The 20,101-nt window shown below is 49.3% G+C and overlaps 1 protein-coding gene across 1 annotated transcript in view; it reads left to right on the forward strand.

Annotated features, from left to right (window-relative positions):
* The window catches only part of LOC144719499 (protein phosphatase 1E-like), a 35,405-nt gene extending 15,736 nt beyond the window's left edge, over positions 1-19,669 (forward strand). The window contains exons 2-7 of the mRNA XM_078595485.1: positions 9,922-10,043; positions 12,412-12,611; positions 13,859-14,062; positions 14,301-14,444; positions 17,670-17,763; positions 18,638-19,669. Coding sequence (XP_078451611.1) covers positions 9,922-10,043; positions 12,412-12,611; positions 13,859-14,062; positions 14,301-14,444; positions 17,670-17,763; positions 18,638-19,089 — 1,216 coding nt within the window. The 3' untranslated portion in view covers positions 19,090-19,669. The remainder of the gene's footprint in view (positions 1-9,921; positions 10,044-12,411; positions 12,612-13,858; positions 14,063-14,300; positions 14,445-17,669; positions 17,764-18,637) is intronic.
* Positions 19,670-20,101: the final 432 nt, after the last annotated feature.

Genomic DNA, 20,101 nt, shown 5'->3' on the forward strand with positions numbered 1-20,101 from the left:
GGAAATGGCAGCAAGAGAGACCCACTCCTATGTGCCACGTGAGTGAGGCGCCTGGTGGAGTTGGTGGACGGGTGTTTGGGTTGGCGAGTTGATGGTTGGGTGGGAGGATGGTCGCATGGTGGTGGGAGAGGCAGTAAAGATTTATGGAGGCAGCTGTTATGTCCAATTCCTGACGGCCTGCCCTTTGCACAGCCTGTTTTGTTGTTGTTACATCGATTTCCCCGAACATTGTGTTTTGGCAGCGATGTTTTGAACTCCAGAAGTGGCATTTCCATCTGCCTTATCTCCAAAGTGTCAAATGTCCTAACTGCCCGGCCGTTGCCAGCTTGTGGCTTCTGGGTCCTCTCTCTCTCTTTCTTTCTGTTGCTCTGCACCTCCGATTAGCAGTGTTGGCTACGTATGGTGCGGAAAAAGTTCAACATATGTACACATGCTCTGCTGCTGCTGCACGTCGTACAGGAAGCACTGCAATGTGTGGTCACCAACTGCTTCCAAGAGCATAAATTTACTTCTTGTGACTACCGAAGCAGTTTCATAATCCATATGTAACCATTTCTCCGCCCCCCTCACTCCCCCCACTCCCCACCCTGTACTAGGCAATTAAATGAATCGTAACAGTTCACGGTTATGAATCTTTTTAAGAACCGATTTATGTTTTTAACGTTGTGGTTTTTGGCAGTGGTTCCTCCTAGGGTATGGGTGGGCAAGAAAAATAACGAGCCATTTTTTTCTCTCGTTCGGTCAAAGAAACCCTCCATTTCAAGAGCCGCAATGTATGTGAAGACAAGACAGTGGTCCTCTTAATAAGTAACGTCACGAAGCAGTCTTTAAAGTGCTACGTGCGGCTCCCAGAGTCGCGGGTTACCGACCCCCGATGTCGGGCCTGCAGGAGTGATGTGAAGCAGTTGCATTCAGCGCGTGCGATTTGGTGAACTGACACGACTTGGGGTTGCGATTCTATTTGAGACATGTTTTTCCAGCCTCGTTCAGTCTCGTGTCCATAGGGGTTGCATGCTCCTTTGTAGTCTGCTTGTTGTATTCACACGTAATTAGCATTAAACCCTAAAGTTCCCACGCGCAATGACATCCGATGCCCCTATCGCGAAGTTACGAGTGCTAATGGGTGAATCTCCGTCATGTCACCTCTTACGATCAGGCTCTCCAAGAATGAAACACGGCATGGACTTCACAACTGGATGCAGCGCCAGATAATCACAGCATGCGCATTTTGAAAATAATGTTCGTGATGAAAGTGCCATCCAGTAGTTTCCATCGCAGAGGAAGGAGAGGGGTAGGGCTTGACTCTTTTTTTTTAATGGCTTGCAGGTGGTAGGATCCTGCTAATGCCAGCACATGGATGCCACCGTTAAGCGAGTGACACGCGCCTGGGTCAGCGTTTTCAAATGGCCGTTCATTTCCTTGACACCTGTCTCCTTTCATGTACGAATCGTGGGGGATTTTCTCAGCTGCGCAGGCCGTCCCACGGATTGTAACAGAAGCCGGTGCTGGTCGTAAAGTCTGGCCGCTTCTCCCGGTCTCAAGCGTGCTCAGCTGTGCTGGCGTTTCCCAACTTTTGACACGAGCGTTTTAACTTTTTTTCTCTCTCGCTCTCTCTCTCCCTGGGCTCATAACGCCACTTGTATGGCTGCGGCAAACTGCCGTATGAAATCCAGATGATGCTTTCATTCTCCGCGGGTTGTTTTTCTACGAGTTGGGTTTCTTTTGTTCGTACATTTGCCCATTCTGCGTATTCTTTTTAGCGCTTTCCAACTAAAGTTGTTAAAGAGTCCACTAAAATAGAATGCGTTTAATGCATTCCTTCTGTCTGTATTGTCTGTAGTATGGGGGGGGGTCACGTTAACTTTGTGAGGATGATCCAATAGTAATGAAATTTTAGTAAAGCTGCGTTGCTATATTAGGGACTTTCCCGCAGAAAAAAACCAGACAAATTAATGAAAGGGTAAAACCAGCATTAAGTAGGCGATGAAGCTCTCCGGCTTGTCCGTTTCGTGCTAGGGTCTCCACATGTATGTCGCTTTCCCATGTCCTCATTACATGACATCATGTGACCTTGTCTTGTTCGGCCGGTCAGAGTAACGTCTCTATGAAACAATTGCTTCTTGAGGTCAAACGCATGTTGGGAAGGTTTACAGAATCCATGCTTACGCATGTTTTTTTCTTCCCCATTAAATGTTTTACAATTGGCTGCCATTTCCAAAAATGTCAGATGCGATGTTTGATAGTTTATTCTTCAGCCCACAGCCACACACTCGTTCCCAAAACCAACTCTGAGCACGCGTCACGCAGCCCCTTTTGAACCCTCCATCTCCGCCCTCGTTCCCAATTCACGTCTCCGTCTCGCACGCCGAGTCCGTGTGACGTCGGTGCCCTTTAACCCTTGACCCTCGTCCAGTGTATTCCCGTGCGTGTGATTGGTGCGTGCTATGCGGAGTGCGAAGGTTTCAGGTCTGCGTGGTGCGATCCCTTGCAGTTCTATTCGAACGTGCTGTAAATATCACACCGGAGTGTAATCGTACGTCCGTGTCGCACCACCCCCTCGAAGTTCTTGCTCCGTTTTTTTAGTCGAAAATTGGTCGGATGTCTATTTACATTATGAACATGCAATACCTTTTTTGTACATCCTTCCTTGACGATATTTGTAACTTAACATCCGTCCCATGCAGTGCCCCTTCAACGTTCTTCGTGCCACGGTGCACGCTTCGGAGCTTGCTTATCTTCCTGGCACACAAAACCAAAAATCGCTGTTCGGCCCATGCGGTTGAGGTTGGGAAAGCTGATGGCTGTCTGGCATACTGCGCCGCAACCAATGGGGGGAGGGCGGGGTAGATGGGTGCTGGGTTTGGCCACTGAACAGCACGGTGAAGTTCGCCTGCTCTCGCCGGCAAACGGTGTGAGGATCTTTCCTACCCCTTATAATTCTCTAAAATACCACGGCGCACCCGGGACTTGTGTGTGCCGCGGCACCGCGGATTTGCGAAGCACAGATCTGATGGTAAGGGGCCAGTTCTGGCTGTAAAGTTGACCTTAATTGTCAATCGCCTGCAGAATGCGTTGACATAGAGAAATTATAATAAAGCCTCCCTGTTCGAATGTACAAATTAGTTGCCCGCGTAACTATGCTATTCATTTAATCAGGAAAGCTCGCCCAGTGCCAAGCAAGAGTCGTTTTCAGGAGGGGACCTACCTACAATTGGGGTGATCGTACATGCAATTGATCAAACTCAACACTGCCATTTCCTGGCAATCTTGCGGGCCCCCGCCCACAACGCCAGGTCACCCATCCAATTTACTAATCGGGCTCAACCCTGCGCGCATATCCTCCCGAGATTCAATAAGATCGGGTGCATTTAGGGTAATTCGGTCTTGCAGCGTGCTTTTTTTTAATAACCGTAATGACAATAGTGCATCTGGCCGCGCATGTGTTGGCTGCCTACTCATCGTGTCCAGGAAATGCCTAGGTCTTATCACTGACTCACTGTGTACCGTTTTTTTAAAATGGGGAGTGGTAATGTAGCAGTCAACGCGCTGCGCTACGAACCCGGCGACCCGAGTACGATTCCCGCTCGCGGCCAAACCCCAGGTGACGATTATATGAACCGGTCCTGGACGGCCCGTAGGTCGACTCAGCCTCAAATGAGTAGCTGGTGTGGCGTGTAAACATCGCCGCTGGGGAGACAAAGGCGGTCGGGCGTGGTGCTGGCCACCCACCCCCTCTCGTGTACCGTTCCAGCCTTCGTAGGTGCTCGCTAACAGCACTTGCCCCAACAGTTTGTTAAGTCTATACGGGGAGGATCTTTGTGTGTGTGTTTTTTGTACCGTTTAAATGGATGGGAGTGGAAGGGTGGTGGGAGCAGTGAGTTTGCGGGGGCGGGGTGGTGGAAATGGAGATTCGCTTTGTAAAAGTCTCATAAACAACACCTTGGGAGTCGGGGGGGGTGCAGGGACTGTCGGTTAAACCTATAAATTAAAAGTTTGTTCTGCCTAAATAATAGTGGTTGGTGGGGGTGGGTTCTGTATTGAACAATCTTCACGGTGAACGTTTAAAGCAGGCGAGCGAGGTTTGGGAGCGCGTGTGTGTGTGTGCGTGCGTGTGTGCGCTTGGGGGGGGGAGGGGTGCGTGTGGAGGCTTTGGTATGCACGGAATCTGCCCCGCCACGGGGTCCACTCTTTGCGGTCGTGGTTTTGAGATGTTTGCGATGAGCCCCGTGCAGGCTTTTTTTTTCTCCGTCCAATCAGCCGTGACAGAGCTTCCATGTGCGTGCGCGTGCGTGCGTTTTGGCCCGCAGTGGGTTGCGTTTGCTCAATTTAAACCCTTGTTTGTGTTGATCTTTGGATGGTTAGAGATTGCGCCGAGTTGTCACGACTGCACGCACTGCTGTATCGGTGTTTATTTGGGCAGATGAAATGCTATTTTTTTTTCTAATTCTTCTTCTGCTGGTGCACGTCTTAACGCACTTTCTGATTTTTTTTTTACGGTGAAAGATAACCCACGCGAGAGATTGCGATGAACTCGGAACCCCACTGACATATTTCGGACGTAACAACAAACATTGTGCTCCATCTACAAGTTAACAAAAATCGCTTCGTCAAAACTTGACTCCGACGATAGTAGCGTGCAAGCATTGTCAACGCAATTTGGCCGAGGCAGGGAAGAGGCAGAGAGAGGGAGGGGAGGGAGAGAGTGTTGGAGGGTGGTGGTGGTAGGGGGGGGGAAGAGATTGAGCCCTGGGTCACAATCTGCCGTACTCCCTCCAGTTTCCTTTTGCAGAGGAAACCCTCGGCCGTCGAGCACTGTACGCGGCTCTGGCCAAGCGAAAGAGGAAATGCGATCGTAGCGCGCAAAAAATCCTGCGCTGCCGTGTGGGTGCGCAAGCAAGCGGCAGGTCCGCACGCGCCATGTTCCGCGCTTGCGTTTTTTTTCGTGTGTGTGCGCGGCGAGCGTGTGTGACCTTGCTTGGTCCCCTTATGTTTTTTGCAAGCGTGTCGAGAGGCTAACCGTGCAGCGCAGCAGTTTTTGGTTTCGTCCGAATGCTTTGCCGCACGCGGCGTTTACCGCCGTGTTTAGTTGTTTCATTTGTCGCGTGTCCCCCCAGCAAATAATTTAATTTTCTGTTGCTTAACCGAGCTGGAAGCGTCTAGCTAAGTTCGCATTGGATGTCGTATTTTTGGCCAATCGTATTTAACAGCGATTTCCACCACCCCCCCCCTCCCCTCTCCACTTCTGGTGATGATTAAATTGCAGCGTTGTTGCGAAAGCGTGTTCTGCATGAATTTTTTGTATTATTCACAGGACCCTTTTATGAACGCATTGTTGGGTAAACGTGGAAATGGTGACCCGCTTGGCCGTTCATGTTGACGCTAAACAAACGTAATGTTTGGTTATGAAGGTGCACGTGCATAGTTTCTGTCTCGCAACACTAAGTTGGACCCCATCTCGTGTGCGTGCGTGCTTTTAACGCAAGAGCATTCCAACATTTGCCTGCATTAAATATTCATACGCTCGCAGGTGAAAACCGAACCGCTGGTGGTGTTGTTGCAGGACAATTCTGCTTTGTGACCATCGAGATGTTCTGGGGTGGCCGTGAATTTTTTTATTTTTTTTATTAAGCCAATTCTGTGTCATTGTCATGGAGCTTGCTTACGAAATTCTTCACCATTTCACGAAAGCCAGGCTCTCTCGGCCAGCAATACCTAGAGCCTGGCCTTCGAATCCACACAGCAGCCCAATGGTAGCTAGTCGATGGTCTCAGCCCGGTCACCACAACAACCCCATTTTTTTTAATGCCATTCTAATTCTCATAATCTTTACATCGTAATGAAACCGCTTGTCAGTTGCACGAGTTTATTGCGGTTGACTGAGATCATTCGTCTTTTGAAGTACCCTGGTTTAAATAGTGCGAACATTCCCTTATCGTATTACACCGTAGCTCGGCTCCAGACAGGCGATTGCGTGGCCATAGGTGTGGCTGCTCGCTCACCGACGGAACATTGTGAGCTTCGTGTGTTGTAAAAGCTGGCAAAGTGAGGATCAAAGATGCAGGGGTACAGCACGATTTGGCACTGGCCCTTGTGCATGGAATTAAGTGTCCCATTCCCCCCCCCCCACTCACCGCCACCACTGCTTTTGTAGCCCGATGCCTGGATCCCTCCTGCCTCGGACCCCGGTGCAGCTGCACTGCCTGCACACTCGATAGCCGCAGCAGGGCGAAGACGATATCGGCAGCAGACGTTATGGTTCGTTGCCAAATTACGTGGCTTAATGTTACCAGAAGTTCCATGATTTGCCTTGTCCTCGTGGTTCAATACGTTTCCACGATTTGATTCGGGAAGAGATATACTTCGTTGAATATTGTGGTGATTGTAGCTGCCGCTGTATTGGTAATAAAAAAAGAACGATTACTTAAATGGTCTCCTCAATCGGACTGTAACATTGCATCATATTTGCAAGGTGGGGTGCATCTTTACACCCAGAATCATGAGCTTAAGAATGAAGATCAATCAATATTTATAATTACATTTTTATTACTACATGGCACATAACTACAGCCTTTGACCAAAGCACCCTGACTGCTCTCGATCTCGTCAGATCTCAGAAGCTAAGCAGGTTTTTGAGCCTGGATAGTGCTTGGATTGGCGACCAGATTATTACTAATATGAGCCAAGAATGTCTGTGTGACGTCACTCCACATGCCGCACCCTTTCCCTCATTAATTATCATGAGTGGGTGACTTCTCTCCACATGGGGGTGGGGGCCTCCTCCCCCCTCAGCGTCAACTCACAACCCTCACTACAAAGGCAGAACCCTCACGTCACGTGATCTCCGTAACGCTGTTGAGACATCAAAGTAAAAAGGACGTCATGATGAACAAGGGATTGTAACCTTAACATGAAATAGGTCTGTCTCACCGCGGCCTTACAAATTGCACACGGATTGATGCAATGAATATCACTTTGCGGTCTGCTTTTCGCTTGAATGTTTCAGATTTACTTCAATACACCTGTCCTTGGACAGGGGCTATAGGCTCGTATAGAATAAGGTGCAGGGCTACGTTGTGTGTGCAGCAGGGAGCAGTGCAGAAATCCGTTGTTATACTGTAATTGTATGCTCCCACATACTGTGCTCCCCTCCTTCACCAACGTGCACCGACTAGCGTGGTGAAGTATGGTCAAACGGATACCGTGACCGCCACTGCATGAGGAGGAAGCCCTTCTTCCAGCACGGGGTGAATGAAAAGCACTGCAATTGGTACACTGGGCCTAATTTACGGCCGTGCCAAAATCTGCAATCGGAGAATGCACGCTCTTATTTTATATATATACTGTATATAGATCTCAAGAGCGATAATTTTCGTTAATATTATTTTCGTCAAATGCCACCCATGCACTGAGAAGCAATTTTTCTGTTGAGAGTGCCCCGGTTCCCGGCATGAAGCCGCCTTTCTTGGGCACAGTCACAGAGCTGCTTTTGTGCCATATCTGGAATCGGGAAAAGTCAGATTTACTGTCAGGATTTTTTTTGTTATAATGAAGGCTCTTGTGTTGCCCTCTCTCCGCACCTCCCCCCTTCTCCACCACCATACCACCACCACCACACCCCTTTCTTCACCGTGCTGGAGAAGGCCCCTGAGTGATGGCTGACAGCTGTAACCTCGTATAGCCGCGCGCGTCTATTCCTCCTCCTCCTCCTGGAAGCGGCGATTCTGTGAGGATGGGATTGTACGGGTGAAGGGGGGGGGGGGGTGAAGGGGGGGAGGTGAAGGGGGGGGGTGGTGGTGAAGGGGGGGGGTTGGTGGTGAAGGGGGGGGGGGTGGTGGTGAAGGGGGGGGGGATGGTGGTGAAGGGGGGGTGGTGGTGAAGGGGGGGGGGGGTGGTGAAGGTGGGGGTTTACGGTGAAGGGGGGGGGCGTTTACGGTGAAGGGGATGGTTTTACGGTGAAGGGGGGGGTTGGTTGTGAAGGGGGGGGTTGGTGGTGAAGGGGGGGGGTTGGTGGTGAAGGGGGGGGGGGTGGTTGTGAAGGGGGGGGTTGGTGGTGAAGGGGGGGGGTTGGTGGTGAAGGGGGGGGGGGTGGTGGTGAAGGGGGGGGGGTGGTGGTGAAGGGGGGGGGTTGTAGGTGAAGGGGGGGGGGTGGTGAAAGGGGGTGGTCAGGAGGGTCCTTCCTTCATACGGTGGGGAGTTGATGAGCAGTGTGTATATTTTAATGTCGAGCTTGGTGAGTGATTGGGCCAGTGGACCGCTTCAGGAGTTGTTGAACGATCAGAGCAGGGCAGTTGCCGTCACTGTTCCACGGTTTTAGATACACGTTTCGCCTCGCATGGAGAGCTGTACATGGACGTGCATCGCGACCCATACATTCGCATAGTCCAGATAAAAGTCCCACAACCCACTTGGGAATCGAGCGCAGTGCCCTCGCTCAACCGGGGGAGGCTAGGGTGGTACCGTTAGAAGCCTTTTCCAGCTGCACGGAAAAACGTGCATCCTGCCACGGGCGCTGCCAGCATGCTTTTTATTACTGTTGCACTGTAACCCTTTACGCTTTCTCTCTCTCTCTCTAACAGAATCATATCCTTGCCAAACCGGCCTTTGAGACCTGAAAATTAAGCGAGGCCTATGTTTAGCATAAAAAATACGCCAAACGATTCGCTTTCAGTTTTTGTTTCATATGGTCAGGGGAGGCTTGTGGGTTTTTTTTTTAACAGTTCTTGCCAAGTTTCACTTGTGACTGTAGATTCCTGCCATCTCAATGCTCAGACATTGGAAGCAATAATCAAGTTTGTTTGAAAACGGTATCCATTGTGTTTCTCAGCTAGTTTGCAGTGCATGTGCGGTTTATCGATTCGATAAACCGATTCGGAGTTGAGATTTTATTTGGAGGATAGATTGGATTGTGTTAACCGTGGCAAATGTAGCATCCAGTAGTGGCACGTGAACCCAGTGTTTATACACAACGTATACACATTGAAAATAATTTATTCTTGCGTGAGTGATTCAGTGCGTTTATCGTGCTTATAAGAACTAGAATTCATTGGATCTGTATTGTTAACACACCGAGTAAGAATGCAGTTAGATATTTTATTAGTACAAAGTCCCATTAAAAAAATACCGCAAATTCAAGTCAAGCAAAATGCACAGTAGCATAAAATGATGGCAGTGGTTGAGTTTCCACCTGAGAAATAAATAGCTTTTGGGCAATTTGATGTTGTGATGCTCTACTTAAGTATATTGTACACACTTCTGATAGTGTTCTTATTTATGTACAGTACATGTGTCTTTTATGCATATGAACCTCATGGCGGGATCCCGGGGTCCCGAATAAACGGAACTCAAAATCGTAATTGATTTATTTTTGGCGACTGGTCCCACCGCACCACATAATCGCCGCGACCCACCTGGCGCGGATCAAGCGTCGCTTGGACGGATGCGCAGAAGAAACAAAACTTTGAATCTTTGATTAGCGCATCGTGTAGAGCTCGTCGAGAGGAATAGGTTGCTGTATGGTTCGCCTTCAGCAGACATAAAATGACGTCGCAACGCGGTTCATGCGAGAGCCGGGGGCTTGTGGGACCTCTGGGTCCTGCCATAAGGTTCATATGAAGTACTGCACGTGCATGATCACAGCACAGCGCCATCTGGTGTGCCAGACCGTGATTATTACGCGTGCAACGAACATATCTAACTGTGCGGGCCGGTGTGTGCGACGACGTATTGAAAACAGAAGTGGAAATAGCTTCCCATGCTCGCCACCATGGATGCATTGTATCGGAATGTGCGAGAATCGATATAATTGTTCTTTTAGCTGGGATCCGTATTGTTTGTAATGAATTCGCTGAAAAACCACTCGGTGCCCCACATCCAATGCGACGTTGTCGTTAACGCAGCTCCGTGTGTTCGTGTCGCTTGCAGCAAAGCGCCGTTTGCGCTGGCGCTGGCGATCGCTCGCGCCGCAGCTGAGAGGGTGCCGCAGCAGGACCTCAGCCCTCACCAGCGCGAGGCCAGGGAGTGCGACGGAGAGGGAGAGCCCCGGCGTACGTGAACGCGTCGCTCGCGACGGGCCCCCGGCACAAACCGGGGGGCGATTTTTTTTTTTTCCTTTTTTTCCGTTTGCGATATTGGTGTCCTGTAACTTTGACGGTATATTTAGACCTTCTTGGTTCTGTCGGTCAAGTCACGTAGAAGGGAAATAATAAAATAATAAAACATAATAAAATACAATTCTCACGACGTTTCGGCCACAACGCAAGCAGCCGTCCTCAGGTGGTCTCGTGTCGGCTCTTAGCTGTACTTGAGAGGTCGGAGTGCAGGTTACGTGAACGTGCTTCCGTTACGGTTCGCTCGACGTGAGCTGCCGTAGGTCTTCGTGTTGCTGCGCCTTGACAATCTGTGCCACTTGGAAATTGAGTGCTCGTCGTGATGCAAGGAATAATTTAAAAAAATCGAATGACTACAAAAATTATAATGTGAGATAACCATTTTCCCGTCTATTAGGCCTTCAAGCAATTTCCAAAGTACTAATTTAATGGATACTTGTTTTTTTAATCATAATTATGGCATTTTCTGTTTTTTAATAAATATTTTGTTGGGCTATAAAACACTTGGAGAAGAATCATGTGAGTAAAGATAATCACTATTATTATATTTTGCAAAAATTATAGTACAATTCTCGTGGGCCTATTCTGTACGATATACCCTAGTACGGCAACCCGAGCAGTAATGGGTTGACATCGTTATCAATTTACATATTCGTACAATGGTCACCGTATTTTTTTAAAATATTTCTTTAACTTAAATGTAATGTTACTATGATCAGTATAAAAAAAATGATCTGCCCAATTTTACTTGCGCTACAGGGAATGTATTATTTAACAGTGATTTTATGGTTGTGCAAATATTTTAAATATCCCATGTGAGGTTTTCTTTTTTTTTTTTGCTCCTATCTGTCTGCCTCATTGCTGTACGTTATTAGTTTAACTTATTTTTTGGTGACCCAGCTCACTTTGCCAAATGAGACAACCCTGGTTTCTTGAGTTCTCATCTGGTTAAAGAAATCATCTTTAACTCGACCGATACAATACAATAATAATGATGATATTAAACAGGCATGTCATTCTCGTAGACGTATCGATTTGCTCTGCCGCATCCGAAATTCCGGGCTCCCGTCTTGCCGCTTGCGGTAGAGGGACATGAAAGGGGTTTTCATCTGCAGCAAATTCGACGGTCTCGGCACGGGCCCCTGATGATCGTGAAAAATTCCCACGGCAAACCTTGGTAATTGCGCCCACTTTGCTTGTAGCCAGCGTCGAGGTTCAATTGAACCGGTGACTGACATGGAGCAAATTGCAACATTCGTCTCCCCAGCTAAAAGACCTTGTGTCTTGTGGTGGGTAAGCGAGGCCTGTGGAGAGCCTCCCCCAAGTGTATGTGAAGCTTGCAGTGAGCGCACGTGTGTAAGCTTGCAGTGCATCCATCTTTCCTGGTCTCTTATAATTTGAGGCAAAGCTGTCTTGCAGTCCGCAGAGGATCCGCAAATTGAGTAATGATGCGTTTCTGCATTCAGGATGTGGCCGATTGGGCTATAATTAGTGAAAAACGCACATTAATTTCTTCCTACTGTTGGCAGAGTCACAAGATTGCTGATTTTATTTTTGCAGAAAATGTTCGCGGAAAAATGCGCAACTTAGTTCGAATAAAGGAGCATAGCAAACTGAAGCGTAACAAAGTCAACAGTGCTTTTGGATAAAATGTGTAGTTGCATACCGTTCTTGGACTTTTTGTCTGAACGTTAATTAACTTCAAGGCTCGTCAATCATTAGATAACCGCTTTTCACACTTCTTCTTTTCCCCAATTTTTATCCTAATTGTGCTATTGGCAGCAAAGTAATGAGAAGAAATTATCAATCGGATGTCTCGCGGAGAACTGCAACCTTTTCATGTCCGAGAACATTCCACGGAAGTGAATATCGCAAAGCTATCTCAGAGATGCCCTTTTAAGTGACCTCTGCTCCACACAGGGGGGCAAGCTCTTTCGCAGCTGCTCTGCCATATAAGAGTGTAATGTTTGCCACATGACAAACTCATATTTAAATTATCGGAGCTAGAGATTTGGCCAATTAAATCTATAACTAAATGTAACATTGTTTCCTAAGTGCACTCACTGGTTGACCGGGCTGAGATCATAATCTCGCTAAATTTGAGAAACCCATTTTAATCTCAGGCGGTTTTCCTAGATTTGAATCCAGGATCTCATTAATGCCAGCTCAGCGGTTTGGCCAGCCATTTAGTTCTTGAAAGTCTAAGCCAATAATTGCACTGTGCCACCACCGCCATAGTCTTTGTTTCTTTTCGTTATTTTTTCTGGTTAACAAAGCGCCCTCTCGCGAATTTCTTCCCTTGCAGAGTATGACGCGTACAAGCTCGCGCGCGTGGTGTGCAACTGCGTGCGGGAGGTGTGCGAAGCCTGGCTGGACGACCTCCCACCGTTGCGCACATCGGCACGCCATTTCCAAACGTCACTGCACGCCGTCAAGAACAGCCGGCGCAAGATGGAAGACCGGCACGTCGTGCTGCCCGACTTGAATGCCCTGTTGGGCCTGGAAGTGAGTTTTCTCCATCGTCTACGTTAGCTGCCTCGTGTGGTTTGTGCCATTCGGATTGATTCTTGGCATGGCATTGGCAAGGCCTTCATCCACCAGTCGATTGGTCAAGGGCTGAACATTGTTTATCAATTGGCTTAAAACTGTTACTGACATAATGGAGAATTTGGCTGTTAAAGTTTTTTTTAATTCTCTTGATGTTGCAAAAAATCAGTGTGGAATACACGATGAAGAAAAAATATTGAAAGTGGTTGAGCAATAAGTGATCAAAGTGGCATTACCGATCTGGCTTGCCAATGGTTAATATTTTAGTTTCTCAATAATGGCCGTTTTTATTACTTAATAGGCTCAAATAAATTAAGCCACGCCAATGCAGTCTTCATGTCTGTGCTAATCATGCATTTGAGATGCAAATCACTGGCTTCTTTAATATTTTATGCCAATGTAAACACGCCCAATTTGGTTGTTTCCCAGATATAAACATACATTTGTAAACATAAAGGATATTGCGTAATTAGCTTTATTAAGAGGCTTTGAAGGTAATTCTCAAAGTACTTGACATGTTCAGCAATCCAAATTTACGTCGGTACACTGCAGCTCAGCTCTGGATAGATATTCAATGGCTATCGCAATGATTCGCACTAATAATATAACAAATGACGAGTTATCGTCATTCATTGGTTCGGATTCGAATCAAAAATCGATTTTTTAAAAATGTCGGTCCTGTTTGTACTACAGTTTTCATATGTGCCGTTAACCTACATCTAAAATTTGCTGTTCATATTTGGGGGTTGTTTTATCATTCTTCATGATGGTCGGTGCATGTTTGTGAATTTTGGAGGGGCCTCGTAATGGTTCATAAATTACAACATGTATCACAATTCTTATTGTCAATCCGCTGCTGGAAGCCTCTCCCCGTACCCTGTCGGTCATGGCCATTTCATTGACCATATTTCACCCACGCTCGTCAGTGCGGGTTGGACCTTCTTCTTTCGCACCGTACTTGGCCGACCGTGCTAAACTAAAGAATGGCCGAGTTAACTAATAGCTTGTTCAGACATCACTTGCTGCGCAGGGCTATGGCCGGGATTTTCAAATCGGGCATCGTGTGAATTGTATAAACAATCCGTTCTCGCACGTGCCATGCACCGAGTGTCTCGTGAGCCTCGGGGGGATGTCGTTGATGAGCCGCGTCGCGTCTGTGTTATTGCAACACGCTGCACCCGTGCCCCGGCCCGCCGCGCGTGCAGGACGCGGAGGAGCAGCAGCAGCAGCAGCAGACGTACCTCGCCGTGTTTGACGGCCACGGCGGGGTGGAGGCGGCAGTGTACGCGGCCACGCACCTGCACGTGAACCTCTTGCAGCAGGAGATGCTGGCGCGGGACCCGGCTCGTGCCCTCCGGGAAGCCTTCAGCCTCACCGACCGCAACTTTGTGCAGAAGGCCGTCCGAGAGGTAACCGCCACCCGCCGCCACCGGTGTCGCGCGACCAACGGTGGCCCGATGCTTGTTAAACGTCCGTTCGCATTTGAGCCTGACGGATTGGGTCACTGTCGGGAATCTCGGATGCAGCTCTGTAGTATTTTTTTTCCGTGGGCCGTTGACCTACACGAAACGTTGTGCCGCTGCGTGATTCCTCGTCCCGTGAACGCCATTGGGATGAAACCGTGGATTTCTTTTGCGTGGCGCCCAGAACCTGCGCAGCGGCACGACGGGCGTGGTGGCGCTGGTGCGCGGGGACATGCTGCACGTGGCGTGGCTCGGGGACTCGCAAGCCCTGCTTGTCAGGGACGGCTGCCCCGTCGAGATCATGACTCCGCACAAGCCCGAGCGAGAGGTGACACCGCTCAACCGACATCGTCAAGTTTCGCGTTGTGCATTCGCTCTGCTGACGGTCTGCCGGCACGGCGTAGTCTCTTTCGGCGGTTGACCTCCGAACTCGGCCGCACGTCTGATTGTGCAAAAAGGGAAATGCGACCACATCACACCGACCATTCGTGATGTCCTTCACTGGCTGCCCAATTAAACAAAAGATTTGATTACAAGCTGTGCACATTCGTATACGTGTGTCGACATCAATTTGGTCCATGCTATCTGATGGACGTGTGTGTGCCGGTACACATGCACAAACCCACACGTGTGTGCCAGTATACACACACACAAACCCACACGTGTGTGCCAGTACACACACACGCAAACCCACACGTGTGTGCCAGTACACACACACACAAACTCACACGTGTGTGCCAGTACACACACACACAAACCCACACGTGTGTGCCAGTACACACACACACAAACCCACACGTGTGTGCCAGTACACACACACACAAACCCACACGTGTGTGCCAGTACACACACACAGACCCACACGTGTGTGCCAGTACACACACACACACACACAGACCCACACGTGTGTGCCAGTACACACACACACACACAAACCCACACGTGTGCCAGTACACACACACACAAACCCACACGTGTGTGCCAGTACACACACACACAAACCCACACGTGTGTGCCAGTACACACACACACAAACCCACACGTGTGTGCCAGTACACACACACACAAACCCACACGTGTGTGCCAGTACACACACACACACAAACCCACACGTGTGTGCCAGTACACACACACACACAAACCCACACGTGTGTGCCAGTACACACACACAGACCCACACGTGTGTGCCAGTACACACACACAAACACACACACAAACCCACACGTGTGTGCCAGTACACACACACAAACCCACACGTGTGTGCCGGTACACACACACAGACCCACACGTGTGTGCCGGTACACACACACACACAGACCCACACGTGTGTGCCGGTACACACACACACACACAGACCCACACGTGTGTGCCGGTACACACACACACAAACCCACACGTGTGTGCCGGTACACACACACACACAGACCCACACGTGTGTGCCAGTACACACACACACACAGACCCACACGTGTGTGCCGGTACACACACACAGACCCACACGTGTGTGCCAGTACACACACACAAACCCACACGTGTGTGCCGGTACACACACACACACAGACCCACACGTGTGTGCCGGTACACACACACACACACAAACCCACACGTGTGTGCCGGGTATAATCCATTGTTAATCGTCGCCATCTTCGTTCAGCAGCTCTTTTGACCCTGATCGTTTCCGCACACTCGGGACAGCGAGATTTGGCCTTGGCAGCTTCGTGGTCAGCGGTCCCATCCGTCTGGAACTCGTCTATCCATCCACTCGCCCACTCGCCCACTCAGGAGTCCGTAGGCTTGGTATCCGCTGCTGTTGCACGATGTTCGAGACTTCACAGACGCTTAGCCGGTTCAGTAGAAAATGCGAGGCAGAACTGTTCAGTAGAGCTCACAATGTATGAATATTTGCTCACTTGTGATAACCTAGGTTAGAAGAGTTGCGTGTTTATAAATGTGCTTCCTCTGCTCGGTGGGTGGTGACCATGCATCTAACAATGCATCAATTGGCACGTGTTTAAAAAATATATGTTATTATTTAGAACCCGATTCGCCACGACGGTTCGTTATGCATATTGTACAACCCTGCTCTGAAAGGAAAACGTCTACCGTTGAGGATAAAAGTTTTGAATCGACGAGTTACTTGCCGTCTGGGATGCAGTTTTTGGTGCACCGTCAGCATTTAACAGCGCGCAATGGAAGGCTGCCAGCCTTTGTTTTTGCTAACTAAACAGCCCTTATTTATATTGGCATTTAGTGTAACAGGGCTAATGTTACCACTCAAGCCCGCCACCCCCTCTTCATCTGCTGCCACCCATATCCTGTCTACTCCGGACCTCAGCTCGACTACCAGCCTACGCAAGCACTGTACACACGTGCTTGTGCATGACTTGCGTACGCGCTCACGGCGTACTCTGCTTACATCACCGCGTTTTGCTTCGAGTGCCCTTTTTTAATATTCATCACCGATAGCGAGTTCCAGGCCTGCTGGCCTGCAACGCAAGGCGGCCAGTGACTAAGAACACTCATGATAATCTATCCTCCTCATCGGCCATGATCAATCCACTGCTTGGCGATGGTCTTCCCCAGGTGTCGCCATCTCTCATGTTCCCAGCATCTGGACATGAGCTGATTGCAACGCTCTGTCAACGATGGTATAAAGGATAAGAGTTTCCGAGCGTAAAATCGAGCGAGGTTATAGGAAAGGGACGATGGTTCTAAGGTTAGGCCGCTCTCTAGCAATGAAGGAACAAGAGATGTATTCACAATCTATCGTTTGAGCATCGTAGAGTCGAGAGGAATCGGTTTGATAGCACGAGTCTTTGACATTACCACATCACCAGAGGCATGAAATTTGAGAATAATATTTGTAGTTGTGGTAGTGGTTGTGAAAGCGCGACACGGAAGCAACTGAACAACAGTGCAATGAATCGGTGAACCCGTGCGCTAAAACTATGTGAAGCAATGCACTTTGGATCCCTTCGAGGGAAAAGCTTAATTTAGTTTATTTAGTACTCGCGAGAAGCTTGACACGCCTCCCAGCAGAGCGTTCATGTGGGCGAGTCTGTTAGCGAGTCGATCCCACTTTGACAGATTGGGTCTGCATCGATTCACGATGGCCTGGCGTATGGCCTCGCCCCAAGAAGAACATTGACCCTGGTAACCGTTGTAGTAGCCACAAAAGAGTGACCTTGAGGTAACAGAACGATAGTGAGAGACTGGAGTTTACGAGAACGATGACCCTGATTGCAGTGGGTAGGAACCATGGAAGTGACAGAATTGGAATGAGAGATGGGGGGGATGGCTATGAACACTCGCAATTAAGCTATGAAACCATTGACTTTGTATCCGCCTACAGGTAGATTCTATTTTTGTTTGTTAGCACCCACAGTGAACTGGACACACCGCCAGCGGAGCATTCCTGCGGATCAGTCCGTCCATTCGCTTGGGGCGGCTGGGATCGGTTGCGTTTGATCCGGGGTTGTGACCTCTTGCGCACGGTGTTGTCGCAGGTCTCACCGCCGTGTGGGGGTTTGCCCCATTTGTGGTTTGTGTGCAGGACGAGAAGAAGCGAATTGAAGCGCTAGGAGGGTGCGTGGTGTGGTTCGGGGCCTGGCGAGTCAATGGCACCCTCTCTGTGTCCAGGGCTATCGGTGAGTTAGGCGTTGGCTCCCGCACGGAGACACCAAACAGAAATGTTTCACTGGCAGATACATAAACAAATACTAAGTCACTATGCGACCTCCTTTACCAGTGGCAAAATATACTAATAGGTTTTTACCCTTTTAACTGGTACAAAAACTGACACCTTTATACAAGGCATCATGTTTGCAATAACCACAACACAAGCAGTCAAAATGCAAACAAAAATAAACATTTTGACTGCTTGTGTTGTGGTTATTGCAAACATGATGCCTTGTATAAAGGTGTCAGTTTTTGTACCAGTTGAAAGGGTAAAAACCTATTACTAAATACTAAGTCTGCAATGATGCATCGATGGAAAAATAGATTCCGATGCTCTCACTATACCTGCATCGAATTGTGTGTTCGTGATTCGCGTTTCTTTTCAATTTGCATCTGTCGTGTGTGGGAGCGGTGGCGCAGTGGGTCGCGCACTGCCGTGGCTAACGTTAACCGGTCCACGGCCCTCCTTTAACAACCTGTTTCGGTGAAGTATGGTCAAACAACCCCTGTGACCAACAGGGCATGGAGAGGCCTTAATCCAAGGTTGATCAACCAAAGGGGTGGTTGTTATCATCATCATCATCATATTTTTTGCTAGATACTAATAGGCCTGCGCTAAGCATCTAATATTAAAACAAAGTACATGAAACAAACATGATTACATTTGGGGGAAAGAATTTCTCAATCGATTACTGCCAGCGTTCAAAATAAAATGATCAATTGGCACGTGAAAAACACGTGCGAAACGACGTTCGACTCAAAATAACGGCGGTGCAACACAAACATCACAAAGAAACCCTCAAGTAATTCTACCTGTGGGCGCGTCTCCACCTCCGTGCGCAGGCGACGCGGACTACAAGCCGTACATCTGCGGCGACGCCGAGAGTGCGTCGGTGCGTCTCGACGGCACGGAGGACTACCTGCTACTCGCGTGCGACGGCTTCTTCGACACGGTGCGGCCCGACGAGGCCGTCGCCGTGGCCGCCGCTCACCTGCGCAAGAGCCGGGATGCCGGCACGGCGGAGGACGAAGGCTGCCGGCCCGCCGGCCTGGCGCAGCGTCTCGTCACGGCCGCTCGTGACGCCGGCTCCGGCGACAACATCACCGTCATCGTGCTCTTCCTACGCGACCCCGGCACCGTCGTGGTGGACGCGGCGGGCCCGGGCCACTCCGACGGAGCGAAGCCGTGCCGTGGTAGCAGCGGCAGCGGTGAAGAGGAGGAGGAGGAGATGGTGAAGGAACCGAGCGAGGCGGAGAAAGGGGATGGTTGCCCGCGAGGCGCGGAGAACCGCTGAGTCCGAGCGGGGGGGCAGCGGTGGCGGCCCAGGTCCGCTTGGCTCCTGCGAGTCAAAGCCCGAGGGCACAAGCGAGCTCGGGTCGTGGGGATGAATCGTAAGCACTACCCCAGGCTCGCCCCCATTTTTTTTCCTTTTCTTTTTTACGGCAGGGCAATAAACACCAGCAGTATGAGCCGCAAAGTACCCCGTGCGCAGCGGAGAAGATAACTTGGAGAGTAGTGTTGTGTGTGTAATAATGGTGGGTGTTTTGGGGACAGGCCTACTAAAACAAAAATGTTGGGATGCAATTCGGGCATCTTTGTCTGCAGTGACTAACACTAAGAAGAGCATCGTTTCTGCTGGTAGTTTTATTATTTTCTTGGTTTTCATCGTTAAGCGTAAGGTTTTAGTTAAGTGTTTTTTTTTTTCCCCCGTAAATTGAGTGTAATGCACTTACGGCGTCAAGCAAAATCATTTGTGCCTTTTTTTGCAAATAACCGACCATATCACCTCTTCGTTAAGTTTTGCAGTCGCCCAATGAAATGGGCAGTTGCCTTCTTATTCCCCAGGCAAGTGGGCCACCTTGAAAGATGACCACGGACAAGAAGGGTAACTGCGGCGTTCGACTTCACGGTGGTGACAGAAATCGTTTTCCGAGGGTGCAGCTTTGAAACGGTTTTGGGGATGGGGAGCGCAGGTGCTTGCTGGTCGAGAATCGAGTTGGAATAGCTTTCTAGATTTTTCTGATCAGTCCCCCCCCCCACCCCCCCCACCGCGTTCAGCTTGTACGTACGTACGTCAAACATCTTGCGAGCACCATACATAGCCAACGGTGCTAATCGGAGGTTAACCTGCACTCTGCGCATTCGATGAAACAATTGAGGGGGTTCATCTTCTTGGTTATTTTGGTAAAGTCACGTAGTAGGGAAGTAATAAAATAATAAAAATAAAACAATTTTCACGACGTTTCGGCCACAACGCAAGCAGCCGTCCTCAGGTGAAGAACAGGTCTGTCGATAAGACAGCGTCT

Source organism: Lampetra planeri, chromosome 6 (assembly GCF_965212315.1).
Source record: "Lampetra planeri chromosome 6, kcLamPlan1.2.h2, whole genome shotgun sequence".
NCBI lineage: Eukaryota > Metazoa > Chordata > Hyperoartia > Petromyzontiformes > Petromyzontidae > Lampetra > Lampetra planeri.